The 17,172-nt window shown below is 37.9% G+C and overlaps 1 protein-coding gene across 2 annotated transcripts in view; it reads right to left on the reverse strand.

Moving 5' to 3' along the window:
• The window catches only part of LOC124171399 (von Willebrand factor D and EGF domain-containing protein-like), a 54,519-nt gene that overhangs the window by 21,229 nt on the left and 16,118 nt on the right, over positions 1 to 17,172 (reverse strand). For both annotated transcript variants that reach the window (XM_046550573.1, XM_046550572.1), the window contains exons 2-3: positions 1,862 to 2,082; positions 700 to 924 (exon numbers count right to left, since the gene is read on the reverse strand). In XM_046550573.1, the coding sequence (XP_046406529.1) occupies positions 700 to 924; positions 1,862 to 2,082 (446 nt within the window). The remainder of the gene's footprint in view (positions 1 to 699; positions 925 to 1,861; positions 2,083 to 17,172) is intronic.

The raw sequence follows: 17,172 nt of genomic DNA on the forward strand, positions 1-17,172 counted from the left end.
ATGAATGAAAGTGGTTAATTACAAATAATCCAAATTGTTCCAAGTGTGAGCTTTCATTCTAAGCATAGAGTAAGGATAGGTATTCATCATAAGCAAGGATAAGGCTCCATAAATTCTTGGAAATTTGCCCTTAGCCCATCCAAAATACCAAAAATAACCTTTGCACTCATCACAGGACTCCATCTGTGGCATTACTTAGGCTGAATATTTTCTTCCAACCCCGGAGGCATATCTATGCCAAATTGGTTCATCTTTCAGTGATGGTGCCTCTAGGTTAGGTGGAGAAAGATTGTTAACCAGGGTAGTAGCATGATTGAAAAACAGAGAGATGAAGATGAAGACTTCAACAAAACAACAGCAGAAACCACAAGAATCAGCCAAGGCCACCACAGAATGCAATCCAAACAAATTCATCAATGCAGGATGATCCCCTTTTTGAGATGCATTGTAATTGGAATTGACAAAGCAGTAACAGCATCCACAGTGATGGCTTGGTAATTGCAGTTTTTCCTCTACAGCATGCTGAAAACCTGCATAACCTTTACATTCTGACCATTCATAATGACAGTAGGAAATACATATTACTGGCGATAACACAGAAAATTTTGTATGTCTTCAAATTAGTATCCAACATAAGGGGTTCAAAATATATTATGGCATTAATAAAAATAAGTACATTATTAAATAGCATATGCTTACACTGGCAGGGAGTGAATCCAGTATTTGAGACTAGACCCCGTGGACAGGGAACCATGTATCCAGCGCAGTAAGCCATATGGCATGTGGGAGTGGGCTGAAGAAAATATACAACTGATGTAGAACAGTTTTTTAAGAGGATGGGAAGTTGTACTTTGCAGCAATCGTCTCCCACATGCCCACACCCTATACTGTTCACAATTCCCTCTGTGGCAGTAGGTATCTGGCCTGAAAAAATACAATTACATTTTGTGGAAATAATAGTAGAAAAACGTATTACTTCTTTTCTATCCCTATCTATCCTTTTCAACATGACTACAGCAATTATACTGAAAAACAGCACAGATATTTATTTATGGCAAGATGACTGGGTTAAAGCTACATGAAATTAATGTACTCACTCATTAAGATAGTTACTGAAATGGCATCACCATAGGATGAGAAAATTTATGTATAAGCCCCTACTAGTATCAAGGAGTCACTTTTTTCCTGCCAAAATATAGCCAGGATAAGGAATGCCAGAAGGTCCAGATTATTTTAAAATTTGGTTCGCTGCTTTAGAGTAAAACTCATCCATAATATAATGGTGATTAATTAAAATCACTTACCATTCCACATCGCGGTGCACCTATTTGAATGAATAACTTTTGTTCATAGCATATATGAACCAGAAAGAGCTGAGTGGCACTTTTAATACATGATGGTGATCCTGATTACAACTTGGGCGACAATCAAAGAATGAGGAGACTTTCAGGCATGAAGTAATATAATTTTAGCACAGTACTTATACAGGGAAAAAAGTGGCATTGCAACTACTAAACAAAGTTTGCAGAACTTTGTAACTCTGTCATAAATCCTTCATAACTGTTTTGTATGGGATGAGTTTTTTTGCAACTGCTGTGAAAAAAATATAAATTTGTAATGAAAAGTACGGCAGGAATTCCTGATATCATCATTCATATTTGAACTGCTGTTTACGAAGAGAGTTGATTTGTAACTGCTTTCAACATATTTGGAATTTCTAGCAAATATTCATGAAAATTTAACACTGAAATCAAGTTCCTAACTTCATTATAATTTCATGGAAAGTGGCTGATTGATGAAACTGTATTATTTCTGAAGGAATAGAGTTAAGAGGCAGCCTTCACACAAATGGCTAACTTACCGCGGTGCCAAATAGGGTATTCTGTGCCACAATGATCCAGTGGAGGGCAGCCAGTTGGTATTGAACTGCCCGCTGCAGACTGGAAGCGGTACCATCCAGGAGCAAGGTGGCTATCACACAGTGCCTTCGAGCCCTCCTCAAGAGCCCAGTTGAAGCTGCGCCGTGGCTCATCTAGGATCACGGCATGGTTCTCCTTTAAGCATGGATCGATGCCAGAAGATCTGCAAAAGATAATTCCGTTGTCAGAACCAGTGGTGCAGCGAAGGGGGTTTTGGGGGATAAACCCCCAGAGCTCAGAGAAATTTTTAAGTTTAATCCATTTTACTTAATTGGACTGATATTAATAATAGAATAGTGTAATGGTTAATAAAATATCCCCCAGAAAGCCGTAAAACTCAACCATTTAGAACCGTTTATCTTAAAACTCCGCAATTTATTATCCCGCACCTACCGTTTATCCTGGTGGGTATTCCATACCCCCACACACCCCGGTATTAGTTGCATCTAAACCCCCCCAGCCTTAATTCCAAGCTGCGCCCCTGGTCAGAACAACATCAAATAGCACTAGAAACGAATTGGGAATGACAAATAACGGACGAATAGCATACTAAACATATTTGCGAAAATGCTATGCAGAAATTAACAATGCATTTATAAATGAAGTTTATCAGTCTATTGCATCAATAGATATTTTTTTTTAATTGTTACACTAAGCGGAAAAATAGTCATGCAAATGCCTGCTTCAGACCTTTGAATTCCTCCTTCACTACTTCACTTCCAATTATAGATTTCAATTCAGTATTATGTTTGTTCTTTTTTCCCTCTCACGGAAATTGGTACTTCTCACTGAAATATGGAATTTCTCTATTCTTCGCCATGGTAGAAAATCGTAGTGGTCATCCGCGCCTTCCCGTTAGCACACCAAGGTACACTTATCTTTGCGTCCTAACTGTCAGGCAAACTAACAGTCAGGTTCGAGAACCGAGTTCGCGAAGCATCTCGACCGAAGAGACTTCCCAACCACAATCGGTGATTTTTTCTCCACTCACACAGAATGGAACTGTCAATCGTTCTCTAGTCAATTTTCCGCCTTTGATTTTAAATGTTTTAGGCGTCATGGATTCAGATGACAAGAGTTCGGAAAAATAGGTCTTTTTCGTCCATGCTGCAGTTAAAAAAAATTGTTAGCGATTTTATTCTCAGCTTCCAACTGCAACACATTTCATCACTAAACGTCACCAGATTCACCCGAAATTCTAACCGGAATATTTTTTGGAAGAATGACCTAAAGCTAACCAAAAACTCCAAAGCTACTGAAAAAGCCAAAATTTAACAACGTTTTGCAATTTACTCCCATGTTTCTTCACGGTATTTTTTCGACAAACCTTAGATTCGGATAGAGCTCTCCAAAAATCAAGAATGAGGAAGAAATAAAAAAATACCCTAATTTTCCACGGAGAACTACATTTTTACTAGACTACATCCCGGAGGTGCCTTCTGAGCGATCAAAGAACTTCGGGAAAATGTCTTTCGAGTGAGTGAAGAAATTACAGTCCGGTAGTTCAACACCCAAGACGATAAACTCGGGAGTTAAATGACGAAAAAGAACGACGAGGGAACCCCGACGCGTTTGCTCCGTTACAAAAGAATCGCTAATGCCATGTCCCCACTACGCTCTTCTTACGGGTGCCGACCAGTATTACAGGTCGCAGAAGAAACCGCGGTCAAGAGCCAACCACGGTGAGAATGGAATTTAAATCTACATGTACATACTAGCCCGTTAGCTACCAAAATAGGCGTGTGGGGTGTGTGTTAGGATGCCAGCCGTGTACTGAAAAAGCGCGCTGGAGCGATTAAAGCTCTTTATTGTTCGAAAGATATAAGAATTCCTACATTAATTCGTTCCGAAAATATCTCGCTTATTTTATTCTTTCTCTCAGACCTAGAAAAAAAGTGCGATTCTTAGATTACGTTCGTCGTGTTGTTCTGAAATGTCAATCTAAGCCTAGTACCTACCATAGAGTAAGTATGTAGATAGGGCTCACCGCACGCGAAAAAATCGTACATATTTTTATATAGTTTTGGATGGATTAAGTAGATGGCGATCGATCCTCGAGGGAGAAATTTTGACAAAATTTTACCATTTCCGCCTATGCCGTGAGCTCTCTAGTATATATTTACTCCATGCTAGTACACAACCCCGAGTCTCCTGCGTCTTCCAACCTAATTCAAGTAGTATCTGCGTAACGTTCTCTGATTGCTCGTAGTAGTTAAAGACGAATCGATGAGCTTTCCTGTGCATTGAATTTGGTTCAAAAATTAAATCGCTCCGAGCTGAATCTCACATGGTTGCCGCGTATTCAAGGAGTGGCGTGGTGAGTGCAATGTAGCACCTCTTTTTCAAATTTTCATCCGAAACTTTTCCCACAACACGAATCCTTTAGGGTCCTTCATTCAGACCCGGACCCCAATCAGCAGCGGACGGGAGAAGAAAGCACTGTTCACATATTTTTAGAACTGTATAAATTAGTCGCTAAGTGTTACCCTTGGATAACACTTAAGCAGTTAGTGGATAAGTAAGGGTCATGGAAAATATGGCCGATTCTGAAATGGATTATCTTAGATGAGTCATTTAAAATTTTTTAAGCATAAAAATAACTGCTAACGGAAACGGAATACGATTAGTTGAAGTTGTGTCTTAAGAAATAATAAGTTTTAAAATGAGATAAAAATCATTTTAACGACAATTTATAGTATAATTGTATGAATTAATATGATTCAAAGGAGCCTGCCCTTCTTTTGGAAAAAATTAAGGTAATCAAAATTTTAAAAAATCTAAGAAAAATTTCTTTCGCAAATGATTCTGATGTGTTTTTTCTGATGCTATGCATAGCTGCACAATATCCAAATCTGAGACACTTAAGGACCATTGTTCATTGAAATTGGGTGGAATGAATCAAGACTTATGAATAATCCCATTCATTTGCAAAATTAGTCACTATAATTCGCTATGATTATGCAAGAAAGATCGAAAAACTCAAATGAAATATAATCTTAAAGCAGATACTTATTTAAATGAAACTTGTTTCACAAGTAGTCGAGAAAATCAATGTCAAAATCAACTTACTGATACTGATATCGAGATAAAATTAAAGCCTTGAAAATAATTGGGTGGGAGCCTACAGGCATTAGTGATTTATTATGCATAAATAGGAATGTTTTCCCACACATTAATTAATGGAACTAACACCAAATACACAGATTAAAATTAGTGAGGAAAAATTTTATATCTTTCCCATTGCCATCACTCTACCTTAATTTCAAGTGAATAGTACGAAAAAACTACTACTTACGTCTATTTTTCGAGGAAAATCTTTTACCCATTAGTAAAGATATTTATTATTTCAGCATTTAAGGTACCGTCTAATCAAGATAAGTGAGAAATATGAAAACGAATTAATAAGTTTATTTAAAAACCTAGGTTTCTATTCGAACTAAAAAGAAAAAATAAACCACCCTACGCCTTGGCGCAACGCCCTACGCTTAAATTTTACAAATAAAAGACTTTTAAGTTCAAAACAAAAACGTGGTGCGTATTCGATCTATATTTGACACTACGGATTCATCATAATGTATTTGAGATATCAGTTTTAGTATTGTAATGAATATTTACCTAAGAAGAATTTTATTTAAGAGGTTGAAATTGATGCGCACCACGTTTTTGGTTTTGAGTATGTGGCCTTTTATCTGTTTAATTTAAGCGTGAAACATTAGGCCAAGGCCGCTGGTTTACTTTCCTCTGCTTAGTTCAAATAAAAACGTGGGATTTTAAGGTAGCTTTTTTATTTATTGCTATATTTTCTTCTTTCTAGTAAAATAAATACATGGTTTTTTAGATAATTTTTAAAATATTTTGTAATATTGTTTTCTCTACTTGACTTTATGAAATTGAAGCCTATTAAGCCACCAGAAACCTGTTCATAAAAAGCGCGAAATAAAAAAGATGCGATGGCGATGGAAGGTGCTCAAGGCCAACTTATAAAAATCATAAGGAAAAATGTAAGGAAGGATTAACTACAAAGCGAACAGTCGCAACTGATAACTTCTGATCTGCACTCCAACGCAATATCCGTTGCGCCATAAGACACCTCGTGGATTATCGAAGAATTAAATCTTTAAAACTTACGCTACATCTGAGCGATCTCTTCGAATATTAACTATCGACAATTGTGGCACACAGTACCTCTGAAGACCTAGGAATAGTGCAAGAATGCATTGTCATCTGGTTCTGATCGGCAATGAAAATTTAAAGTCGATGGCTAATCGGGAAGTGGGTAAAATAAGTTGAAAAAATTTTCACGTACAGAAAAGCCAAAAAACAAACAAATAATAAAGTGACTTCATAAAACTGTGGTTAAATCAATAACCAATTGTCAGACTTAATTTCTATTTCCGTCTTCTCTTCCCGAGGAAGTTAAAGCTAAACTAATTTAGACATTTTAAGCAATACCAGTATCTCCGAAGTTAATAGGAGTGAAAAATTGCCATGCGTGAAAATCGCATATTTAATGTTAAAAATGTCAGGAAGATCGAAGAGAACACATACAAGACATATAAAATGTTGGCTATAATTTCTATTACATTGTTTTATTGACTGCAAGTCTGCTTGTGGCGACTTTTTGTCCATGCCATAAAACATTTTTATGGCGGAACATCTGAATTACTACTCCATATAATAAAAGTAGGTTGGCAGTAGAAGAGTAGTCTTCGAAAAAAGATGAATGAGAAAATGCTGAAACAATTATTCTTGACGGTGATACCTCATCACTGGCACGACGAATTTGAGGAGAGTCTTGAGTATATCCTAGGTCGGTAAGTAAATATGTATGTACCTAATCGATAGATTTGAAAAATACTTCGTGAATTATTATTAGGTAATTAATCAGATAATTTTAAAGAAATAATTAACTCATACATTTTAGTGAATAAAAAATATTCTAGACGGAAAATCTGTCAAGTGGAGTAAACTTCCAGTCAAAAATGACACCCGTAGCACGGTAATCATGTCAAGTTTACATCCATTGAAGAATGCAGAGCGCGCCCAATATCTAACTACCTTCTTCCTTATCGTATTGGCCCCGTAACTTCTGCAATCACTCATTTCAAATGCAGTTTAAACCAGCATATCAGTGAGGATGAAAATTGTTTGAACTTTTCTCCATAACGCAATTTCAACACCAACATAACACTTCCAGAGTGATAAGAAAGTACCTTTACAGCCGCGTATAAAGGCCGTTTTACGCGGTACACGGAATTGCGCAGGTTAGAGCTGCATTAATTTCTAAAATGGCGTGGAATTGCGCGAATGCATGAACGAAATTAGAGCAGGGGCTATTTTGCCGTCTCGCATCCACGCATTCTCGCATGCGTTCTAGCAATTCACCGCTTTACACGACGCAATTTTGATTGCGCCTTCACACGTACGTCAGACTGCGCAATTCCGTGTACCGTGTAAAACGGCCTAAACGGTTGCTGCAGCCCAAAAATTGAATTGAGAGCTCAGGAATCATAATATATGTAGCGGCTGACCTGCTGCTAAGGAATTCATATCCATTAATTCATTGAAAATATTGGCACAGGGCAGGGTGTAGAAGGTAGAGCAAAAGGCCACATGTTATTTGGAAATAGTTGGAAAAAAGAACCGTCCATCACAAATGTATAAAAATTACAGGATCTGTTCAAATAATGGTTCTGTAAAGGTTGGAACTCTGAAAAACATAATTCGTTCTGAAAACATTCGATCTTATTTAATATCGGGAGGCTATAGCCCCAAAGAAAGCAATGGCTGATGACCTTACTGTCCCGGATTCATAAATCCCGGCGAAGCCATCGAACCCCTCAAAAGAAAAATCCTGAAAGTGAAAAGTCCGAATTCGAAGTGAAAACTGGCCAAGGTAAAGGAACCAACACCCCCACCGCATAATATGTGTAATATAATAGTGTTTCTTCTCCGTTGCCAATGACCTTTTCAGAGATGATGTATTCTGAAAAGGCGCATCTATGTATAGCTCAATGGTGGGGAGGGGTTGGTATGTGATAATCTGGACTGTTCTTCCTTTGCTTTTCGTTATTACTGAGATCCAGAAATCACTCATAGCCTGCCTTAGACCTATGTGGAAAGTCCTGGAGTGATTTATTATTTAAGTTATTCTAAAGCATTCATGAAAATCCATAAAGATACTGATTGAGGGCTATTAAAAGTTGGATTAAATACACAGGGAGTGTTGCATCGCGTTTCCTTAGCTGGAAAAAAATACATATATTGTGTTTTTCTGAAGAGAGTGCGCTGTAGGGATTTGATGTATAATGTGACCACGGCGTGATATTTTCAAATGTATATTGGCGGATTTTAATGTTTCTCATTTAAGCAGACATAGCTTCAGGTCATTGAAATTAAAGGTTAGTGAAGGGAAATTATTTCTGCACGCAAAGAAACAATGCAACCAGCTGTGAAAGGCAAGGGCGGCAACTTTTTGCAGTTGTGCATTGTCACACAAGATTTAAAACATCGTCGGCAGGAAATATTCTGGCCTAGAAAAGCCACCAAATACCTTGAAAGGAGGAAGTGTGCATGGATGATCTTCTCTGGAAATATTTCATTCGCTTGAATACGTTTTTGCGTCTATCCAAAATATGTCATTTCCATTTTATCGATGAGAAAATTATTATCATTTTACTAAAATCGAGAACGTTGATAACCGCTTAATCTTTAGCTCTTTGGAAAATATCCAATTTCATAATATAGGTAGAATTAAACTTCCTTTAAAGTAATCTGTAATGGCACTGCCACCGTACAATGAGAGAAAAAGATAAAATTATCGGAATAGGCATAATGGTACAAATGATCACAACAGAAAGTTAAATTATGGTAGCAGGGATCAATTTACATTGAGTAAAAAATCCAGTTACATCACGAGAGCAAGAATACGCATGCTTTAAAGACCATGGTTGGGCTTAGAAAAATGAGGGCAAAATCGAGCGCTCGTCAAAATATAATGCGATAATTTAACCAAAATCGCTATTCCCGCTTGAGAATTCAACGACCTGCACACATTCGACGCCAAACTCATCTTTCCCCGTATTCGACTTTCGGTTTCAGATCACAGAAGCTTAAAACCACTATAGCTGCTGTGACTTACTTTCACTTGATGCCGTGCTTTCTCTGTTGGACAAGGTACTTATACCGGCAAAATAAAGATGATTTCCACTTGCTTTTTTCTTTTGACGCACGATTTTCGGGGAATAAGACTAATTCGCATTTTCAAGCCTCTTTGTTCCGCAAATGACGTGGAAACATTCCAATGCACATCAAAGACGACATAAAACATGATTGATATCTCACGTACAACCAATCCAATTCTACGTTTCATTAATGAAGACAGCTAAAAGCTAGACGTGACACTTAAAAACATATTGATTCATACCATAATAGTTCGCCGGATTGCTACACTTGAAGGTGTTCATTCGGCAATAATAAACTTTCGCATATTAAAATGATCTTGCGTTTGAGGGATTTCGAAATAATACGACCTTGGATGCTATCTCTATGCAGAGATTGGGACCTTAAAAATAGAGAAATTTCTCGGTTCAAATAAGATGCAGCTATTGATAAAAACGCGCCCAATTGGAGATTCCTTGCACATTACTTTTTCACTTACTAAGTCGCTTTGATAGATCCCAGAATTCTTAGAGCTGCAATATTCAATCATATAAACTTACTATTGACGGTAAATACTGCAGAAAGTTGATCAAGACAACCGTAAACATTGCTAATTTTGTACAGGCTTTTACATTGCAATAGCCCAAGACCAAAATGATTCATTTTTGTTAAGCTTCGCGAGAAAGGCAACTGAGCTTATGCATAGGAAGAAGATAGTCAAGGAGATAGGAGGATCAATTTAACTTTGAGCAGCACATTAGGGAAACGTCTACATCAGTACGGATACCAAGAACGTAATAACTGTAGGAAAGGAGCCGTTTATGAATGGAAAACAATTGATGAAACGATCGTTAATTGAGAACGTGAAAAAAATAACTAGTGGAGACTCTGTTTTAGAATGTAGGGTTTTAAGATGCGGATACGTGAACGTTAAGGGAAGAGGAATAGAAAATATTGGAGGCATTCACGATGCGGGTATGGTGAAGAATGTAGGGGATGAAGTGGAAGGGGAAGAATAGGAACGAGGAGGCGATGGATATGGTGGGTGAGGAGTGGAATATTCTAGAAGAGACACGGAGAAGACAGAGGGTCTGATTGGGGCGATTACCAGGATGGGAGGGGATCCTAGAAATGAGTGAGAGGGATATGGATATTAGCAAGAATGGAAGGGGTGGAAGAGTGTAGATTCATAGATATAATGAAAGGGAATACGTGTTATTGCAAATTGGAGAGAGAATTTGGGTCAAGACGGAGTGAAATTATTCATGTAAATATTTCCTAACCGTTGATACACCTTTAATAAATATTTGCATTTGTACATGAGTAATTTGGGAACACCGAAAAGGAAATACGAATTTCAATAATAACGTCATCTTCGATCTTTACGTTAAGGAAACTAAATGGCTCCTTTTTGTATGGTAATGAAATATTTAATTGATACAAGCCCATCAATAATTCGCGATCAGCCCGCAAGCACTAAGTAGAGCTTTAAGGAGCATTATAATTTATTGGGCCCGTGTGCATCTTTGGCTGCAAGAACATTTCTTTAAATATACATGAAATCTGCTCATTTGTAGCCAAATATACCCACTCGATGCATTTGAAAAAAAATCTTCACAAGGCAAGATAAAAATAATACGTAAATTTTCTCATTTATTTTATACGAGGAAAGACCATCATTATGGCTTTGGTATAGATATATAACTATAACACATTTTTATTTTCTATGCAACTAAAACCATATCACACGTGAAGAGACTCCTATTCTGCATTATAGAACAAATTTCACTAGCATAATAGCCCAAAGCATAAGCGTCCACAATAAGGGTAGTAATACTCTGAATATGCCACTTAGAAGTAATTACAGATATGGGGGCCGGACTAATCCACCGCCGAGTACCATGCTGACGCAGGCTGAAACAACCTGAGAACTCAAGTGTAAAACTTGATAGCGATTCTATTAGTTACCAAGTTGATACATTAAATTTTGCCATAAGATGAAAATATTGTTCAATATTTACGCTAACGATGCAGTATAACTGACATTTTGATAAAATAACGAGATCGAAGTGTTACTTGGAGAACCTTTGATTGAGCCTTACAACGTCGAAATTATTAGGAGCACATGTTAAAAAACACATATATTCAGTATGGGCTCTGAGTAAGCACTTACCATCATCAGCGTCCAAAAATAGTGAGAGATTAGAAGGGATGTCTCTGGAACTTGCCAAGGACGATTAAAAATTTTATAGATATTCTACAATTTTATAATGATAATAAAAAGGGTTATGGTAGCCCGGTGGGTATAGCGTTGAGCCACCGGTCAATATGCTTCAGTTCCCAGTTGAAACCTTCGGACACCCCCAAACCAAAATACTCGAAGGGCGAGGTGGCCCAGGGAAAGGAATTGCCCGCCCGAATGGGTAAATTCATATGCTGTACCCTCAACAATTCAAACCAAAATTTTTGTTGAATCACTGAGTGAGTGACGATGTTACACTTGGTGTCGTGATAGAGGCGCCAAAAAAATTATGTACTCAGATTACCGTGCAGACATAGATTAGCGATAATGGAGAGAAATCGAAAGGTTGTGGTAGAGACCAGAGGGAAAAGTCAAGTAAGTGAGGCGTGACGCCTTTGTGACTCGCCGTACAATTCGAAACAAGCAGAAGCTCTTTCAGACATTGATCCTTTCATTGGCTTTCTACGCAAAAGAAATATGGCAGCCAGCTTAGAGGATTAAATTATAATACAAGCACTCAAAACACCAGCCATTCCAAGTTCCATTAATAGTCAATTGATTTCGGCTCTCTCTCACTTCAAAATGGAAACCTTTTGGAATATTCAATTGGATAAAAATCTTAAGGGGTGTCTTGAGTTATACTCAATAGAAATTTCGTTAGCATAATTGACATTTGTGCGTATTTGTCGAATGATACGTGCATTTTAAAATTAGGATTAGCACATAGTATATAAGTAGTCTTGTATCCAGAGGAAGTTCCCAGAACCAGATATATTTCAGTAAAGGTATTCATATTGTTCCTAAGTAGATGGGAGTCGGGTTGGAGGAGTGGCTAGAGTTTTGGCTTCACACTCCCTGAGCTCAAGTTCGAATCCCGGCAACGGCAGAGATTTCTCATCGGTTACTGGATCCCTAATTGAATGCTGTGTCGAGAGCTACTCAAGTGTAACACTACGTCCGTTGGATTGGACGTTAAACGGTAGTCTTTTCGGAGCCTTTCGTTAGAAGCTGGCTAATGCCGACGCCTGGTTTCTCTCCACTGTTCCTTCTCCACCATTCCTCAAAATATCATCGCATGCCTTAGGGGAAATTAACTAAAGAGAATTGTTCAACCATGAGGATTGATATCGAACGAACGCAAAGCACTTGATCAATGGAGAAAAGTGACGGGAGTATGCAAAATTATAGTGCAAGTACCTGTTTGAAGAACTTAAGAAAACGTGTAAAGATTTCAGAGAGAAGGAATTTCACGGTTCCAAGATATTTCGTATGAAATTTTAGGACATTTAGAAAATTTTTCATTCATAAGGGAAAAAATGACACTTATTCGTACCAAATCACTGATACAGACTTTTAAAAATCCGGGATAACAAGGGAATGTCCAGAAAGTTTGGATATTATTAGACATAAAGAAGTCAGAATAAAATATATGCCAGCATTTCAAAATAATTTGTTAAAAAAGTATATTTACCAAAGTTCACTAACTCTAATAAATTGATAATGTAACAACAATAATAATTAATTATTATTGTCATTGTCTGATATCCAGGAAACTTATATTTACCACATCAAGGCGTATATACTTATCCTTGAAGGCATTGAATTATACTTTTACCTTCGGGAAATCTTCGAAAGCCGTGACATTATCCTTAGCAACTCAATAGTATGGTAAACTCAATAGAAGGTAAAAGTATGATTTAATGCCTTCAAGGATGAATAAGTATTTAATGAGTATCTTGGTGCGGTAAATATACTTTTTCAGACAAATCATTTTGAAATGCTGGCATATATTTTATTCTAACTTATTTATATTTCAACATATTGCTAGTCACACATATATATGTAAACCTACACATAGGCCCGTCTTACAGCTTACGAAAAGCTCCTCTGTATACCAAAATTTTTATTCTTTGAAAATTTTTGCTTATATTTTCGAAGAAATAAATATATCAAATGCTATTAATCAGTTTTTTGGTAAATTAAATGGTATGTATATTACGAAGATGGTTAAATAGTCTTTCAGCGAGTCTAATGAAATTATGGATTCCTTATGGTGGCTATTTTATTCGTTCAATTGATTTCTATTTTTCTTTCTAATTTACATCCGAGAGAATAGCATGATTAGAGGTTGCATATGAAAAAGGTAACTTTTACTAAGCGAGGTCCATCGCAACTAATGAAAATCAGGTCTTGATATGTAAATATAATATTCAGGTAACTTAATTTCCATTCAGATACTGACCATTTATACAGACCTTGCAGACTATACTATCCATCCTATTACAGCCCAATTTGTACGCAACTGTAGGCATACTATGCAAACTTTTATTTTATGTCTTCAGCCAAACTGCACATATAAACAAAGATTACATACCATGTTCCAACATTAGCAATGAAGTTATTTTTGCCAATAAACCAACCAATACTATTGGTTCGTATGTTCATTTAATTTCCCTTGATTCTGCAATAGTCAGTTCGCAGTGTACCATGAAACATATATACCTAACCGAGGTTAAAGATTGCTAAGAAGTAAAGATAATCGGTGAATCACTAACGATAGGCTGTATTGACTTCATTTGAGCTCGTCACAAATTTTCCTTTATGAAAATAACATGCGCAAGAGAAGATTTCAGTCAATAATTTTACCTCAAGCACAAAATAGCAAATGAGTGACGCTTCGTCAAACATATTTATGAAATTTTAGCATTGACTCAAACCAATCCACACTCAAACTTTAGAAACACGGGAAAGAGAGGGTAGGAGCGGCTTATTTTTCTGAGGAGCGACAATGGAGGATATTCCGGAAGTAGAAAGTACGTGATAGGACATTGGAGCGATCATTTCCCGGGGCGGCTGGAATTGTGACTCCAGGAAGGAAGTCGCGGATGATGATCCGTGATATTACGCTGAGAACAATCTTACGACTGAGCAACAAAGATCCGATGGACTTGCATTTAACGACTGTGATGTGAACCTTCCAAATGGATGCCCACGGTTGAGTTACGAAATAGTATCCGCCTTTAAACAAAGACATTATTTCAAAGCAAGCATTTCACGGTTCACTGATGAAAAAGATCGATGTTTGCTTGAAATAAGCAATAGCCCTTAGCCTAATTATTACTTCTATTCTCAGCACATTAAGTCTTACATGACTTGAATAGTAATTGTGTTTATCATAACGCAATGAAGCTAGTTTCAAAAGCCCAATAAATTCAAACAAGCAATACAGGAGCAAAAGCTATGTTTTTATAGAGATCGCCAAAAAAGTCCAATCAAGACGAAGTGTTTTCATTGCATGGTTTTTATTTTTATCAAAATAATAGCAACTGTTCTTCGGTAACTTCATAGTTCCCATTGAACCATCTGCATAGCTATATTTATTTGAAATATCACGGATGTCAGCTGGAAGGGAAGTCTTCTTGAACAATTTTTTGTCTTGGATGAGTTCAATCATTATTACGCCTTTCCTTTCGTCTCATTTGAACCGTGCACGATATTATCTTAAATGTTCATCTATAATTTACCCCGCTGACTACATTCAAACTAAACATGAACTGTGCACCAAGACACATGACACCAGAGGCAAATATCCAGGCGTACACCAATTCATGCAATCATAAGATACCGATACGAAAAAACGCGAAAAATCACTTTCCCAGGAATGAAGCTATTACATAAGTCACCGGATCCTTCTTTTTCCAGCCACCGCAATCGATCCATTAAATTGATGAAATTCAGAGGCAGAGAAGGGAGCAATGCACGGCGGATTAGAATCAAATTTGGACTCCCTCGAGGGATATAGATTTCTCACGAATACCTTCATGCCCAAGTGCACACGCAATTTCTTTTCCTTCCTTCCCGACGGCCATTGTTGGCGATCAAGCGGCGAAACAAGAGAGGTGAAAGCATCGATATTCCCGCCGGCAGGCTGAAAAGACACCGGCCGCGAGGGAAGAAAAAACGCGACCCGCGAGGACGGACGCAGGCGACAAGAAGCGTGAACTGGAGCGTTTCACTTTCGCGTTCTTGAAGGCGGGCGGGCGCGGAGTTTTCGCAGCCGCCGTCCACGCCTCTTCCGAGAGGACGCAGACCTTGGGCCGCAGCTTCCCCGGCGCGGAGCCCACCTTCTGTCCCCGGGAAACGCGCTGAAGGCGTAACCGGTGACGACATCTGAGCCAAACCGTCTGGGAGACCTATTCGGTGCATTTCCTAAAGGGCTGACCCCGGAGTGGGATGCCAGTGCTGGACGTTGGAATGTACATAGGCAACAACAATATTACTACAGTAAAACTCGCTCGCAACTTAAACGCATGTAACGAAATCCCACCTATAAAGAGGTGAGGTCACGGTCCCTTGGACTTCCTCATGGCCGCCAATGTTAATTTCCCCGCACGTAACGAGTACGGATGATACGAAACCATCCCGTTACGAACTATTCTATGGTCCCTTGGGGAATTGTTTCCTCTTTCATAAAGAAATAAAAGCCATCTTTGCTACTCAACCATTCCTTACCTCATAATCAGTTTTTCTCACGTGTGCCCATCACCATATAATTCTAATCTTAAAATCTCTCCCTTTACAGCCGTTTGATGGAAAGGGTGGGATGATGGTTAATTGTTACGGATCTGTTGCTTAAATGTAGACTATTTACGGAATATTAACCGCAAATCCTGTGATGTAAAAGGCAAAATCCTATACTGTGGATATAACGAAATCCCGTTAATAACAAAATAGCATGATGGTCCCCTGAAATTCGTTATTAGCGAGTTTTGCTGTACTTCTATCCATTCCCTTCTATCTTGATTATCCTTTCTTTATACTCCATGTATACTTCCTCTATTCCTTCTCTAGCACGAAACCAATTGAAAGAGTCATATAATTGCTAAGTAAGTTGACGACACATGCTGTATTTCTATATCAATTCAAAAAATATTTTAATGCCAGAAAATAATCACAGTTAGTTGAAATTTGCAGCCAACTTTTCTGGTATAACTTTTCGGGAACTTTACAATGGCCGTTCGCCCCGGGCTGCTTCCACAGATGGACGTACTAATCTTTCACATTTTCTTCATTTCTACAATTTGTTTAACTCATGGATATTAAATAAACGGTAGTGTTCCGATAAACTTCTTTGAGGAAACTAAGCTGCTTTTTAAGAACTCTCCCTCCATATGGTTAGAACTTCGTTCATCTGGAGGTGACTGAAAGATTGACAAACTGTCTATCACTTTTCCTAGTTCAACCTCGTGTCATCAACGCGAATTCAACAAGCTTGAAAAAATATTTCAATTAAATTCTACCATTAAACCTACCTGCCATTGACACTCTCTCGTTCCGTTTTTGCTGATTAGGAAGCATTCGGAATTCCAGAACTACTCAGGTAAAGCCTTGATATTGACCTCGAAACACTTCTCCCGCAAACTAGTGACCATTGAAGGCCAGTTAGAAGGCATATTACTAGACGTGCTATGATAACCACAATGAAGACCAACGGTTAATTTTCTAGGTCTCCGTAACCCTCGAAAATGCATCATCATGTTCCACCATAGAGCACGCGGATCCAGGAAGAAAAGCCTCTGTTTCCGTTGCGCAACTAAGTGGTTTGATCGACCGGAACACAATTTATTCGATTTCGAAACCGTCCCAATACCTTCTATTTTCTCAGGAGAATTCTCACTGACAAGCATACACCTTTCACTCCCGGAACATTATTCTCAAAGTGGTGCTCATGGAATTCAATATAGGCTTTGGCTCTAGCTCTAGTTGAGGTGATTTTGGGAATGTATTTTTTTCACCAAAAGCCCATTAGAGGCGATCTAGAATCTTCTCCATAAATTTTATACGTGAAAT

The sequence above is a fragment of the Ischnura elegans genome, chromosome X, assembly GCF_921293095.1.
Source record: "Ischnura elegans chromosome X, ioIscEleg1.1, whole genome shotgun sequence".
NCBI lineage: Eukaryota > Metazoa > Arthropoda > Insecta > Odonata > Coenagrionidae > Ischnura > Ischnura elegans.